Source organism: Lepisosteus platostomus, chromosome 26 (assembly GCF_059453375.1).
Source record: "Lepisosteus platostomus isolate fLepPlt1 chromosome 26, fLepPlt1.hap1, whole genome shotgun sequence".
In the NCBI taxonomy this organism is placed as follows: Eukaryota; Metazoa; Chordata; class Actinopteri; order Semionotiformes; family Lepisosteidae; genus Lepisosteus; species Lepisosteus platostomus.
Window position 1 is genome coordinate 5,470,735 of NC_142636.1, and position 14,739 is coordinate 5,485,473.

Genomic DNA, 14,739 nt, shown 5'->3' on the forward strand with positions numbered 1-14,739 from the left:
TGCCAGTTACTGAAAGTAACGATTCACACACTTCAGACACCACTTTCCTTATTGCAAGCACTCCGAGTAGCCTACACAGTAAAAAAACGCTCCAGTCACAAGGAATCACAGCCCCACCTGTGAACAGACTCTGAGTTTCTTTTAACGCTGAGTTCCAGTATGATGAGCTGTATCAACAATGTGATTTGTGCCACAGAAAGTAGTGTTTGTGCTGCTTTTGTTCCTCAGATGTATTGAACTGATGACTAAAGCTAGAATACAGCAATAGCTAGTCTGTATTTTACATTGTTTTCATTTTTCTAATTTACTCATATTTTTAGCTGTGGCTAAATATTTTTTCCTAAAACTAGATTACTCCAATTATTTCAAGCAAAAAAAATATCTGGTTAATTATGACATTTTTCTGTTATGTAGTATTCATTTTTCCAACCTTTTTATAAAACGTATCTGGCGAATTCTGATCAGCTACCCCAGCAGAATTTAGGTTTGACTGTAACTATAAATATCGTTTGCACCCTTTGTGTCATCAATGTGTCACTGTCAAGCTTAGTTCGGTTCTGAAGAGGTTCTGTAATTCTGTTTTTATCCTCACCTGCTTATCGACATTGATGCTCTGCAATGAACTGTTGAATTTAAAAGACAAGACAGTTGTGAAGACTTATTGTTCATGAGTCCAAATCACGTCCATATTAGCTCAACCCAACAGACAACACTGAGGACTGGATGGAAATATTACACCATCATGAGAGCTCTCAGCTGCTGACAGTCTCATCACACTCTGTTGGTAAAGGTGAGCTGCAAGGATCAGTGTGTGTGATCGGGAACAAATGGCAAATCTTTAATTAATCATTTAAATATTACATACAGATGAACCGCAATGTAACTGAAATCACAAATTGGAAATGAACTCTGCCTCCTTCTGTTATCTTGACACAGGTAGATTTCAGCTTGACTGGCTGAGACACTTTCTGACACCCAGCCAACTGCAGTCTCAGACCAACATGAGTTACAGCCCAATTTTTTTCAGGAGGATGATTTCAGAAACACGGAGGAGGTCAGCTCGAGTGTATTTCAGTTTAACACCATTATATTTATGTGTAGTGAACTTCATTGGGTCAGCATTATTTTGATACTAAGATTTCCATATGTTTTCCAAATTAATGTCTCCTTTTCCAAACCTTGGAAATGAGTCATTTTTAAGAAAAGGATACAGCACGCGTGTCAGGGATTGTGCTCTGCAAAAGGATGTACAGCCATTGTGAATTTTCACAGGTTCCACAATGCAAGAGCAGCTATTCTTAAGACACTGTCTGCCGCCTGTACCCAACACCAGCGGCTGAGTCTAGCAGTCCTACCTGGAGCTCAGGGCCCCCGGGATCCTGCAGAGGCAGTGGCAGCACATCCTCCACAAGCACACGAGTCAGGTGCTCTGCACTGCAGGGAGCTCTGGGCTGCAGCTACAGTGGGACAAGAAACAACAGGACACTGTTAGCAGCTCTTCCTCAAGACTCATCATGATGTAGACAGATGGAACTATACAACCTGTCACTATAGCTCTTTTAGAAAAAGCATGACCACAGGCCAGTCCTATTGAAGCCATTATCAAGGTCTGAAAATACATCACATCATATATTTGTAATGTATTGTTTTAGACTTAGGAGTACTGCAGTTGATGCACCACATATTGATGTTAGGAAATGGCACTTATTGAAGTGGAGAAGACGGGGAGCTTTGTGAGAGTTATATTCTTTGACTTCTCCAGTGCCTTTAACACCATCCATCCACCTTTACTGAGAGACAAGCTAAGGGCGGTGCAGGTGGACACTCCCCTGGTGTCCTGGATTACAGACTATCTGACCTGCAGGCCACAGTATGTACGGCTACAGAGCTGTGTGTCTGAACAGATTGTTAGCCGTACTGGGGCTCCACAGGGGACTGTCACCTTTTACACCTCTGACTTCAAGTACAACTCTGAGGCATGTCATCTGCAGAAGTTTTCAGATGACTCTGCAATTGTGGGGTGTATTAGAGAGGGGAGGGAGGAGGAATATAGGAGCTTGATTACCAACTTTGTGGAGTGGTGTCATCTTAACCATCTCCAGCTAAACACCAGCAAGACCAAAGAAATGGTCCTGGACTTTCGAAGGAATAAGTCTCTGCTGAACCCTGTTTCCATCCAGGGTGAGGCCATAGAAGGGGTGCAGTCCTATAAGTACTTAGGGGTACACCTGGATAATAAGCTGGAGTAGTCTGGTAACACTGACGCCCTGTACAAGAAAGGCCAGGGCTGACTCTCAGGTCCTTTGGTGTGTGTGGAACACTGTTACATGTTTTTTATGAATCAGTGGTGGCAGCGGCCATCTTCTACGCTGTTGTATGGTGGGGTAGCAGCATCATGACAAGAGATGCAAATAGGCTCAATAAACTCATCAAGAAGGCTGGCTCTGTGTTGGGGCTGAGCCTTGACCCCCTGGAGCTGGTGGCTGAGAGGAGAATGCTGACCAAGCTCACAGCCATCATGAACAACGCCTCTCATCCGCTTCATGGGACTGTTACTGGGCAGCAGAGCACTTTTAGCAACAGACTGTTCCAGCTACGGTGTTCAAGGGAACATTTCCGCAGGTCTTTCCTCTTGGCTGCTGTCAGGGTGTATAACGCTGCCCTAGGCTAGGACTGTTAGCCCTTCATTTGCTCGTCTATGGACAGCATGTTGCTCCATTGTACTTTTTGGACACTCAATCTGTATATACCTATGCACATTTTGCACATATTTTATTGTTTTTACAGTGACTATAATCATATTTTGCACACACCTATGTATTTATTTTTATTTATTTATTTTATATTTATTTATAACTAATTTCTCGTCCACCTAATGTCTGTTTTTGTTTTGCTTCTCTTGGTCTGCTGTAACACATCAATTTCCATTCAGGATCAATAAAGTCTAATCTATCTATCTTATTGCATCAAACATAATGCCCATCTGCCTCAAGCACACTTAAAAATGTAATTGTGAAGAAATGGAAGCAGTGAAGGCAGTTTCATCAGGAAACAGTACCTCAGTGTGGAACAGGCGCGCAGGGCCTGCAGACAGACAGCTCGGCTCAGGGCATCACTGGGCTGCTTTTTAACAAACGCCTGTGAAGAGATGGGAGAGAAATGTAAACCCCACTTCCCTCCATCAAAAGACACCAGGACAGGGCCTGTGCTCATCTAGAGGCACAGCTGAGAGTCCAGAGACTGTGTGCAGCTGCAGCGAGGAAGAGAGCGAGGGCACCTCTCTCCCCCCTGATTTCTACTGACAGTAAGGACTGTCAGAGCATCCGTGTGGGAAAACAGCAGACAGGCGGCTGCGTCAGACACACTGACCATCATTGTCGCCAGGAGCTCGGCCTTGGCAGGGAAGCTGGGAGCTCCAGAGGGACTGGCGCTGCGCACTGCCTGTGCCATCATGCCCACACTGCGGCACAGGCTCAGTCTGACACTGGGCTCCTGCAGGGGGACACACAGCAGCTCACTCACTGACAGCCCAAACGCCACCTCACCTCCACCAGCCCTGGGCTGTGAAGGACACTCACAGCCTGGACAGCCTCGGACACTGTATCCTTGTGTCCTCCTCCCCAGAACAATCCAATCAGGTTGAAGTATAATTAACAATGTCTACCCAGACACTGCAGGAAAGTAGCAGAACAAATAAGGAAGAACTTTTGCCTGAGAGTTGTTACGAATACCTCCCTGCGTCAGAGAAGCACATTACAGAATGTATCAGTGGTTGAATACACTCTTCAGACAGGAGCTGTGAGGTTCACTCTGTCAGGTCTCTTGTTCTTAAAGGAGGACATGTTGCCTACCTTCGTGGTGACATGGTGTCTCAGTCTCTCCATAAAGTCAGTGTCCATTCTCTGCAGTAGATCCTCTGCAGGTGCTTTAAGTGCAACTTGCCCATAGCACAGAATCAGGGCACAGGTGAAATCACTCTGCAGTAACAAGCATGACAATCCAGATCAAGGTGCTGAAACTTGTAGGTAGAAGCTGACATTAAGAGCAGCTTCTGTTTGTCTGTCAGGACTCTGATGCAGTACACCTACCCTAGAGCACTACTCATTGCAGGGGAAGGCTGGGTCAGTCAGCTGGGTCTCCAGTCTCTTCAGCACAGACAGCACCACATCCAGGTGCACACTGGCACACAGCCCCATCAGCACTGCAAGATCCTGGGACACCAGACAGGCATCAGAGCACTCTTACAACACCCACAAGGGCATCATGCACACTCTCTCATGGACTGCTGTTCTAATGCCATGATAAAATGAGCCGAGTCATCAATATCCGTTCAACTGAATGAATAAGGGCTTCAGCAGTCAGATACACGGCACTTCTGTGTTGCCATGAGCTGTGGAGAGGGGTAGATCACAGCACTGAGCTGCTGTCATTGATGAGGCTCCTGAGGGCTTCACCCCTCAGACAGACACTCTTACTGACTACTGTGACGTCTGTCTGTGCAGGTGAGCGGGCTGCTGTCCCCATTACCTGGGCGTGGACCATGGTCAGCAGCTGCTCCAGCTGGGATTCCAGCACTGGTCTGGCCTTCGGCACTGCTGCCCCCACAAGCACGCTCAGACTCTGAAAGAAGAGCACGTTGGAGTCAATCTGGAGAGGCACTGCTGCTTCCTCAAGAGGCCTCACTCTCTCAGTGTATGCAATAACACGTTAGCATTAGGATTTTGGTAGTTTGATCACACACAAAAATCTGACAGAGCAGGATAACGCCTCCCCTGGACTCTACCCCTGGCAGATCCATCTTGTTCACACCCTTCCACAATCACATGGGGCACCACAGACCATAATCCTCTTCTGCACTGGGCCTCACCAGCACATCACTGGAGCTTGTGGACAAAGGGACACTGGGAAAGTGCTACTAGTGATTGTTTGGATCTACAATTTAAGGAATCAAAATCCATTTTCTAAAAGAAACGGACCTCGCAATCCACAACCTGTACACCTAAAGGTTCATCGTCGGTCACAGCCCTACCTTGTTGATTCTGGAGTAGCTGATGTCCAGCTCAGCTGCATACAGTGGCTGGAAGGCCTGTAAAACTGCTGGCAGCTCACTCTGAAGCTTCTCCTCAGGGAGCAGGCAGCACATAGCTCCCAAGGCCAAGACAATGGCCTCCGTCACCTTCAGACAGAGCAAAACACAAACACCATCATCCTCAAGGAAAGGATTCAGTCACAGGAAAGCAAACTTGTCTAAAACCAGAGACAGTTAGAACAGCTTTGAGCAATGAATAAAACCTGCTTCATAAGTGCACCCTATTCAACTTTGCTTACTGTGATCTGAACCCTGGACCCTGATACCCTTCCCTAATACCTGCATGGACACATCTTTTCTTGGCATTCAAGTCCATTCTTTCCTCCAGAACATCTGAGAATTCAGGATGATTAATAAGATGTCAAATAACCTACACTGGATTAAAGATCCCATACCTTTGGCTCAGAAGATGGCAGCCATCTGTGCACTATATCAAAACTTATGATGACCTGGCTTGAACAGTCCTGAACACACTGCCCGGGACCCTGGAATTTTGCCCAGCTCTCATACAGGCCTTCCAATGCTGACAACACAAGAGAGGAACAGCCTGCTACACTCCTCAGATACATCAAAGCAGTCCTGTAGTTCAGTGGGAAGCGGTCTGAACAGGCCTTGTCAGTGGATTGCCAGTGGAACCAAGCATTGATAACAACTGTCCCCCTAAATGAGACAGCTTGCACACTTACCAAAAGCCATCATTGCCTTCATTTTATCAGTCACAGCAAGGGGAAGAACAGGCACCAGCAGGTCCAGAAGTCTCACTATATCCCTTGCTATGTCACGACCTTTAAAGAAAACACATTTCACACTAGGTAGGGACCAAGGCTCATGATAACACTAGAGACTCAGAAGCGGCATGAGTAACAAACACTGAGCCTTCATAATAAGCTCATGTATCAGGGCTTGAATGGACAGATACGACCAGTATCATGAAGTTTGAAATACAGCACAGTAAAAAATCTGGAATATATCTGTGCAGATCACACCCCATTAGCAGCACAGAACTTACTGCAGTTGGGGGAGATATCTCCTACAGCATTCAGCAGCGTGTGGTGAGGGAGCACTCCGGGCTGGAAGAAGGACAGCACCATATCCATGGTACTGTCGTAGTGGTCTCTCACCACACAAACGACAATGTTGCTGGCTGGCTGTTGCCAGTCAGGCAGCCATTTCTGAAACAACAGTAAAAAGAGATCAGAGCGTCTTGGGAGTCGATAGTATTGGAGTTGAAGCTGCAGCTTGGATCAAGCCAATGAGCACACAAGTTAACATACAATGATTTGCTTCCATTAGATGCATCATGTGTGCTACAGGCAAGGAAACAGACCACAGCACTACAGCAAGACAACAGTTCGATAGGCAGGAATAAAAGGGGTTTACATACCGGTGACATCGTCATCTCATTCAAGGCCATCGAGACAGTGCTCTTGGCCAAGGACTCATCCAGATGCTGCGCAGATGTTTTGCGCAGCAGCTTCTCCACTGCCTGGAGGACAGCAGAGCGATGGGCAGTTGTCACCTAGAGCAGGGAAGAACCAAAGCCAGGGGTGAGACTGCTGCTCTCATCACAGCACCAAGAGTGTCTGTTCAAAGGCTTCTCCTTCAGGGCCAGTCAGCCTGGCCAACGGGCACTGAGGGTGAAAGGGCACTGGGCTCCTGCAGGGGGACACACAGCAGCTCACTCACTGACAGCCCAGGCAGGCCCTGCAAGGAGTGAAAAACTCACTGAAATAAATCCTGGCTGCACACACCTTACAGAATGTACCAGCAGGTTAGTCAAGTCTGCAGAAAGCAGTTGTGAGGCTCACACTATGAGCTCTTCTGTTCTTAATAACAAATTGAAACATAAAACCATAACTGAGATCTTTAAATTTCCTTCCTCTCTGGTGGTCAAATGACCAGTAAAACTAGTTTTAGCTCAAATCCTGGGTTGATTGCTGTGTGGAGTTTGGGTGTTTTCCCTGGGTTTCCTCCAGGTGCTCCAGTTTACTGCTCCAGATGCTCCCCGTCTGTCCATTAAGTCATGTAGAAAGGATACGCTGATATTACAGTTTTCATGGCTGTCGTCAACAGCAGTAGAAGCCCTGAGTCTGTGTGAGGAGTGGGAACAGATCACCTCACCTCTCTCTCCACAGGATTCTCAAACCCTGCTTCTTTCACACTGTCCTGAAGCGCTTGTTTCACAGTCTCCTGCTGAGAGAGGTGCTGGGCAGCCGCACCGACACACTGGTACAGGAAGGCCTGTGACACCGGAGAAGAGGACAGTGAGCACTGAGCTCAGGAGGCTGCTCTGTACAGCTGCACTGAGAGGACATGTTAGCCGTGGATAGGGATGCTCCAATCGATCGGCCGCCGATAGATATCAGCCAATTTTCACTCCAAATGACTCGATTGGTGTTCTCTAAACTGACCAATCTCAAAAACCAATTTTGCGATGACTACATTTCCGACATTACCTGAACATACAGTAGCAACATGTCCTCCCTGGTCTGGCAGTTTTTCCACACTTCAACAAAAGACGAAAAATTTGCAGTTTGCAATACATGTGCAAAAGAAGTCACTCGTGGGGGATCACCAGCTAAAACGTTCAACACCATGAACCTCATCAGAGATTTGAGAACTCAACACCAAAAAGAATCCACAGAGTGTGAACAATTAGCAAGTGCAAGAGCTGCAGCGACTCGCAAACCGACTCTCGCTCAGCCATCAATAACGGCAACACTTAAAACACTGGAGCCTTACAGCAGCCACAGCAAGACAGCCGAAAGAACTACGGGCAAGATCTCTGTAGGCGACGTATGAGGAGATTCTGAATGAAGATAAAACCGATGGTCGGGACAGGAATGACTCAACAGCATCAGAGATTAATCTCCACCTCAGTCAGCAACTCATCCCAAGAAGCGCAGAGCCAATGGCTTTCTGGAAGAGCAATCCAAGCCGTTTCCCTGCCTTGGCAGAAGCAGCTCAGGTCTGCCTTGGTGCTCCTTGTACGAGTGTGGACAGCGAGCGTCTATTCAGTACAGCAGCTCACATTTTGCATGAGAAGAGGAACATATTGTCTTCAACACACGCACAGCTGCTCCTCTTCATAAACAAGAATCTGCCCTCGATGATTAGTAAACAAGAGGCTCAGAAGCTAAAGAGCCAAATTATTCAGACTTGTTTCCTTTTGGTTGTAGTCGTCTGCAATCTGCTTGTTAAACATCTTATTGAACATTTTATTTATTTTATTAGAATTATGGGTTGTGGTTAAGACAAGCCTTTAATGTTGTTTTAGCTGTTTTTTTGATATTGCTATATATGTGCCAAAATGTATACAGTATGTAATATTTATAAAGGTTTTGTGTGCACGTTTGATGAGTAAAAAGTCTTTATTTTAAGTCATTGTTTTACTTATTTTAGTAAAGTTAAATTCTTTTATGATAATTGAACAATAAGCCCACTACATTTCAGTGTGTTAATAAAAAATAAACAATGCATTCCTGTGGTCTAGTTTATTTTATTATTGGAAAAAATAACCAGGGTAACACTTAGCCATGGGACATGAGGCGTGTACAGGGCTTATTGTAATGATTTTAACAGAAAAAAGCGTCCGATTCTAATGACAGGGAATCAGCCCTCAACAGCCTAATGGGAGCATCCCTAGCTGTGGAGACGACACACTGAAGCAGAGCACAGAGCGCAGAACCCTGAAGGGGCTCTCCCCTCTACTGCACAATCCAACACTGCTCACAGCTCACATCAACACAACAGCACACACGTATGAACCTAGCCTGAACAGACACACACCTTACAACATCTAATACACAGCACATTACAGACACACCTGCTATGTCACTACGTCACAACACTAGGTGAGGAATAAGACTTTTAGTGAGTAAAAGTCCCAGCTTCTCATGTAGCTCAGCCTTCTGTGAGACTCACCTTCTCCTCAGAGGTGGAGCTGAGAGGGTAGAGCACTCTGACTGTGTCCTGAGTGAGCCTACAGGCCCACACCTCATCCGCCACTGCGCTCAGTGTGTTGGAGAGCAGCTGCAGACACACAGGGAAGGCAATCAGGTCCACAGCAGAATGAGCAAACACACCCACACACCACACTGGGCAGCTGAAATTACTGCACAGCTATGAGGACTGACAACGATTCTCTCACACTACAGCATGACAGGACCACCTCAACAAGAGAAGAGAGATTATTCTCTTGAATCCACAGCAACCCAGGAGAGGAAGCACAAGACAGCTGACACTGCATTTGAATGACATGACATTACCTTATAGAGGAGGAAGATCACTTTCCCTGACTGTGCCCCCTCCTTCTCACTGTGTGTGTTATCAATCCCCACTCCACACGCTTCAGGAGAGCCAGCACACCCTCTCAGGAGCAGACACGCCGGAACTCTCCTTCCTCCGTGACGTCACTGCTGCGGGCCGGAGCAAACTCTCCCAGAGTGCTTTGCGGGAACTGAAGCCCATCGCCGCTGCAACCCGGACTCGCTGAGTCTGAAGGCAAAACCTCTCTTGAGAGCTTCGCTGTCAGTGTGTGAGACTGACACACTGCTGCTGGAAATACCTGCGGCCGGGAGCAGCAGAGACCCGTCGCGGAGCGGGGCTGCAGGTCTGCCCTCGGCTCTTCTCCGCAGTGACAGGAGGCAGAGAGAGCCGCGCCTCAGGAGCCCCACACGCCTCCACAGGGATCAGCCGCAGGGAGACGATCGCTCCTCCGACACACAGCCGCTCACAAATAACGGCTGCGCTCCTCTCGCGCCCTCAGCGGAGCGGGCAGCCGCGAGCCGGAGCCGGAGGAGGCCCTGCGACTCAGCCAATCAGAAGCTGCGATCAGCAGGGGGCGGGGCCTGAATGAAGAACATGAATACAGTAGGAATATGTTAGATTATTAATATAATAATAAAACAGATGGATATGAAAACAGTTGTCAGATACACCATGAGCTGGAGCCATTTCTGTGTGAAACAGCTTGTTTCCTGTCTTCATGACAACTTGTCCACGACATGAAATGAAAAAGAACTGAAGTTGAAATGTTTTTTTCCTCATTTGACTATAAACCCAAATGGCTGGAGGTTTAACAGCAGGATATGCAACATGTGTTTCTTCCAAGTGGTCATTTTCCTTCTGCTTCTAAAACCAACTGAACTCTGAGAATTTTTATTTTAAGTACATTAATTTCACCAGAAGAGTAGTATCAAAAAGCAGCTGCACATAAAATAAGCACTTCTGTCAGAACTCGTCAGTTTCATCTACTGCTGAACAGGCAAAGTAAGCTTTCCTGCAGGCAGTCACTTTCAAGATTCAAGATGTTTTATTGGCCATATACAACAAGTGTGTTGGAATGCCTACTCGTTCAGCTGTACCCAGTAACAGTGGAGGAAAAAGAAATAACAAACAGACATGGACAATACATTTAGACAATAGACATTATAACACACCCAAGACAGGACATAGTGCAAACAGTGCAGTACCTTAAAGTGCAGGTGCTAATTTGAGCTGTTTATGATGCGGAGTGCCCTGGGGAAAAAAATGTTTTTGAATGTATTGGTCAGTGTTCTGACACTGCGATACCTCCTACCAGAACCCAGGGGTGAAACCAGATCGTGGCCAGTTTAGGTCCCAGTTTCTGTGAGACACCCCCAGACTGTCCTGATCTGAGTCTCCTGTGGGACAGGTGGTGACTCGAGTTTGGCAGCAGAGCAGCTGTGTGCTGGGCTGATTCCTTACCTTGGCCTCAGTCTGGCTCAGAGCCCTCAAGCCCAGAACAGACACACTGACGGTCACACGCAGCTGGAGATCCGCAAACACTATCAGACCGATATCCAGTCCCTGCAAAAGCATCTGGAGACAAAGCGAAGGAGACCGTGAGTGAAGCTGAGGCCAGCCTCACACTGTGAGCTGCAGGTGAGGCTCTCCAGGCCTGCTTCTGGTGAGCCCTGCTGTAGCTCAGCCCCAGTCCTGCTCCTGGATACCCAGGGCGTCGGTGAGGTTTCCAGGGGTCTTCAAAGCAGCAGCTCCTGAAGAGCTGGAAGAAGCTGTAAAACTGGTCCAATTAAGCCAATAATGAGCTAATTGAGGTCACTGAAAGTCCAGCTGGACTGAAATCCTGCAGACACACAGGAGTGGGGACCCTGGTCACAGGCTTTCATTCCTGCTGAGCTCTTAGTGTATCGATGGAGCCGTTTGCTGAGCTGATCAGCTGAGACTCCAAGTTAGCTCTTCGATCGAACATCTACAGCCCTTTAAGCACCTGAAAAGGGGAGTAAAACACCAAACGGAAGAACAAAGACAGACAGAGAGAAGCAGCGAAAGGCAGGTGGATTTTGTCCTGATCAGTTTTGGGGACCAGATTCTGGCTGAGAAACTTGATCGTTTGTTATATCAATGTTGTAAGAGAGCTTGCAGTTCCGTTATTTTAGGAAACTCTGATTATGGAAACATCTGTCCATTTTCACTTCATCCAAATTAGGGTCACAGGGAGCTTGAACCTTGTCAGGATACACCCTGGACAGGACACTAGTCCACTGCAGGGCAGACTCACACAAACACAAACACAGACACGCACACTGGTGGTAGATTTCAGGGGGAACAAGGTCAAACCTACTCCTGTCTACATCCATGGGAGTGGCGTGGAGATGGTGGACTCGTACAAGTACCTGGGAGTGCACATCGATGATAGACTGGAATGGTCTAAAAACATCCAGGCCCTCTATAAGAAGGGCCAGAGCCGACTTTACTTCTTGAGGAGGCTCAGGTCCTTCAATGTACCGTTTTTTGTGCAATATATGCCAGGTACCCGTGCAATACATTTATATTAATATCTATATTTACATCTATAATTATATTCATATATGTGTTCATATATGTTTTATATGATTTGTCTGGGTCCTGTTCTGTTCTAGTTTGTTCTTTGTGTGTCCGCACTGTGAGTAACTCTTTAAGTGCACCTTCACTGTACTGATTGTATTGTACGTATTGTATTATTATTATTGTATCATTAGTTACACTGTGGCTGTGTTGTCTGTGTAAAGCTGCTGTTGCACTGCAATTTCCCTCATGGGATCAATAAAGTATCTATCAATCACACGCTCAAACACACTCACAAACACACACACTCAAACACACTCACAGACACACACAAACACAGACACGGACACACACACACTCAAACACACACTCACAGACACACACACTCTCACACACACACTCACAGACACACAGAGACACGCACACACTCAAACATGTCACAGAGAATATTCCCAGAAGCCAGTTACCCTACCTGTACATTTTAGGACTGTGGGGGGGTGGGGGGTGGGAATGGAGCACCTTGAGGAAACCCACACAAACACCGGGAGAACATGCAAACTCCACACAGAACCCAGGGCCCCAGCACTGTGAGGCAACAAAGCTGTATTTAATTTAAAATCATTTCAGCATTTCGAACAGTAAAGGTGAATATACATCCACACCCACGCACACAGTACTCACTTGTGTCTGTATCCAGGGAGCTGTATTTACAGTCTTTCCTAACAGCTAACGAGACATGAGACACATTAATGTTTAGTGCACATGCAAGAAACAGATTCATGTCAAAAATGAGCTCTTGAAAGATCAATCTGAGCTATCTTGGATCAGATTTAGTGACAATCCAATGTGTTTTATACAACCAAACTGACCTAATCATTGAATTAACAGCTCAAATTCCAGGGCTGTTTGACAGGGGTCCGAGAGAGGAAACACTCTGGTGGAGAAGCTGTCCTCACCTCCAGATATAATGAACATCCTCAGCTGAGACATCAAGCTGAGACACTGGCTGTGTGGGTGTGGAAACTCTCACTGGCACTGATTGCAAGGGTGGGCGCGTTCCCCTTGGTGCCCCTGTTTGGCTGCTGTGTGTCTCTCAGGCTGGTCTCCAGTCCCTGGTGGCAGCACTGGGCCCCACCCTTCCTGTGAAGCGCTTGCTGAAAATGTGAGGCAGCTGAAAAGAGCTCTTCCCATTCACACGATTCTTATCATTTGTGCACCAATAACACACAGAGGGACAGGAGCTGTGCTGCACCAGATTCTTCCAGGAGGAAAACACTCAGCCAAGGTATTGTACCGGTCAGAGGGACTGAACTGCTCGCCCTGCTAGTTCCGTCATTCTCACCAGGATCTACTCCTGGGGACTGCTCACCCACACGCTGCCTGACACTGTTCCACTGGGGCTGGGGGTCCTAACAATGTCAATGTAGTTTACAGGCATGTTCTTGCAGGTGAGAACCCCTCCATCACCTCATGCATCAGGTCCATCTTAAGCAAGACATCCCAGTGATTCTCTCAACGTTAGCGTGCCAGTCCAGATTTAAGAGACGAGTGCGTGAGGTTCAATCTGGAGCTCATACAGGACTGTGCCAGGATTTACTGATCTGAGTAGATCTCACAGATCTCGATTTACTGATCTGGCCTCACTTGTGAGTTTCGGCTCAGTGCTGTAGAGGTTCAGGCAAAGACCTTCAAGCTTGTGGTGGTGGAACGTCTGTTCCAGTGTGGGCTGACCATGAAAGACCTGCTTTGATATGACTGGAGACATAAGACTTCAAATCAGCTTTCTAGATGAAGTGAAAAACAACTGAGCCGCCTTGCAGTGAATGGAACCTTTCTGAGCTGCTGTACATATCAGAAAGCACTCTGGATCCTTCTGGATTCTCTCAGAGGTTGACAGCTCAGGGGCTTCATTTTGTGTTGAACACTGTTAAGAAAAGTTTAGAAATTGTAGAAGAAATGTCTTCACACAGGTTAGGTGTGGTCAAGCAGAGTCCTTTATTCATGCGCATGGGGAGAATATAACCATGCAGATCTGAGAGCAGCCTCTCATACAGATCTGTGAGTAACCTCTCCACCGAGATGATGCAATGAGTTTTATCCAGCAGATTCACACAGGAAAGCGCATTCTAAGTTTCCATATTAGGAGTTGTTTTATCTCTACAAACATTCACATTCTTCTTAAGGAGCAATTTTACCTTGTATACAGACAAAAGGAAGTATATAAATAAAAGGTGTGAAATGAGCTAGACATTCTGCTATTGTAGCATTAATATCAAAAAGTAAAAAAATATGGCATTTTTCAAAGCCAACTAGTCACTATCTTTTAAACTTTAGAAAAGGTAAATGCTAAAATTCTTCCTCAATGCAGAGTTAGCCTTCTCCACAGCCTTCTCATAATGACCTGATTCTATACCTGATTTCAAATCACAGGTATTGATTGCACACGGGGTAATAAACTGCCTACCATTTATTTTAATTATGGTGCTCGTTTTCCAATAAAACCAAAAAAATAATCAATGAACAAAACATCTGATTCAGCATAATCATGTCCGATTTAATAAAGTTTATGAAGTGTTAACATCAATAGAGATGAGGCAAGAATATTTCAAATAGGATCCTGAACAGTGCTCCCAGGAGAAACAAATACAACTCAAATCTCCCTGAATGGGACAAGCCTTTCACTACAAACATGAATTGCCGGCGTGTTAAAACTGGAAAGGAAGATACAGGAGTCTCTCAAGAAACTGTCCCAGTACATGGAAATGTTATTGTTGGAGTGTGGAACAAGCTGCCCAACAGTGGCGTCTTTCAGGAAACAGCTGGACATGACTCACCAGTCA

At 46.4% G+C, this 14,739-nt stretch overlaps 2 protein-coding genes and 1 long non-coding RNA gene across 4 annotated transcripts; all 3 read right to left on the bottom strand.

The window, feature by feature from the left end:
- Positions 1–790: 790 nt before the first annotated feature.
- LOC148639785 (maestro heat-like repeat-containing protein family member 1) lies at positions 791–4,088 on the bottom strand. 2 transcript variants are annotated; one of them, XM_088620930.1, is made up of 4 exons: positions 3,852–4,088; positions 3,370–3,492; positions 3,059–3,138; positions 791–1,457 (listed from the first exon to the last, which is right to left on the bottom strand). In XM_088620930.1, exons 1-4 carry the CDS (start codon positions 3,897–3,899, stop codon positions 1,421–1,423), a joined length of 288 nt encoding a protein of 95 aa, XP_088477056.1. In that variant the 5' UTR covers positions 3,900–4,088; the 3' UTR covers positions 791–1,420. The 2 variants fall into 2 exon arrangements, with proteins under 2 accessions (XP_088477056.1, XP_088477055.1); XM_088620929.1 differs by lacking the exon at positions 791–1,457 and having other exon boundaries at positions 2,817–3,138.
- Positions 4,089–4,094: 6 nt separating this feature from the next.
- On the bottom strand, positions 4,095–6,703 carry LOC148639786 (maestro heat-like repeat-containing protein family member 1). Its single transcript, XM_088620928.1, has 6 exons — positions 6,474–6,703; positions 6,099–6,261; positions 5,776–5,874; positions 5,485–5,612; positions 5,030–5,176; positions 4,095–4,620 (listed from the first exon to the last, which is right to left on the bottom strand). The coding sequence occupies exons 1-6, from the start codon at positions 6,501–6,503 to the stop codon at positions 4,408–4,410; spliced, it is 780 nt and encodes a 259-aa protein (XP_088477054.1). The 5' UTR covers positions 6,504–6,703; the 3' UTR covers positions 4,095–4,407.
- Positions 6,704–6,735: 32 nt separating this feature from the next.
- On the bottom strand, positions 6,736–9,908 carry LOC148639787 (uncharacterized). Its single transcript, XR_015930615.1, has 4 exons — positions 9,358–9,908; positions 9,014–9,121; positions 7,211–7,330; positions 6,736–6,793 (listed from the first exon to the last, which is right to left on the bottom strand). It is a non-coding gene; the product is annotated as an uncharacterized LOC148639787 (long non-coding RNA).
- Between the last annotated feature and the right edge of the window lie 4,831 nt (positions 9,909–14,739).

What these genes read in the sequence shown, in the direction of transcription:
- LOC148639785 (XM_088620929.1), bottom strand. Translation starts at nt 3,899, where the DNA reads ATGGACACTGACTTTATGGAGAGACTGAGACACCATGTCACCACGAAG. An exon ending in GACACCATGTCACCACGAAG is followed by an intron (nt 3,493 to 3,851) that starts GTAGGCAACATG and finishes GTCCCCCTGCAG; the next exon opens with GAGCCCAGTGTCAGACTGAG. An exon ending in AGCTCCTGGCGACAATGATG is followed by an intron (nt 3,139 to 3,369) that starts GTCAGTGTGTCT and finishes ATCTCTTCACAG; the next exon opens with GCGTTTGTTAAAAAGCAGCC.
- LOC148639786 (XM_088620928.1), bottom strand. Translation starts at nt 6,503, where the DNA reads ATGGCCTTGAATGAGATGACGATGTCACCG. An exon ending in AGATATCTCCCCCAACTGCA is followed by an intron (nt 5,875 to 6,098) that starts GTAAGTTCTGTG and finishes TTTTCTTTAAAG; the next exon opens with GTCGTGACATAGCAAGGGAT. An exon ending in GAAGGCAATGATGGCTTTTG is followed by an intron (nt 5,613 to 5,775) that starts GTAAGTGTGCAA and finishes TTGTGTTGTCAG; the next exon opens with CATTGGAAGGCCTGTATGAG.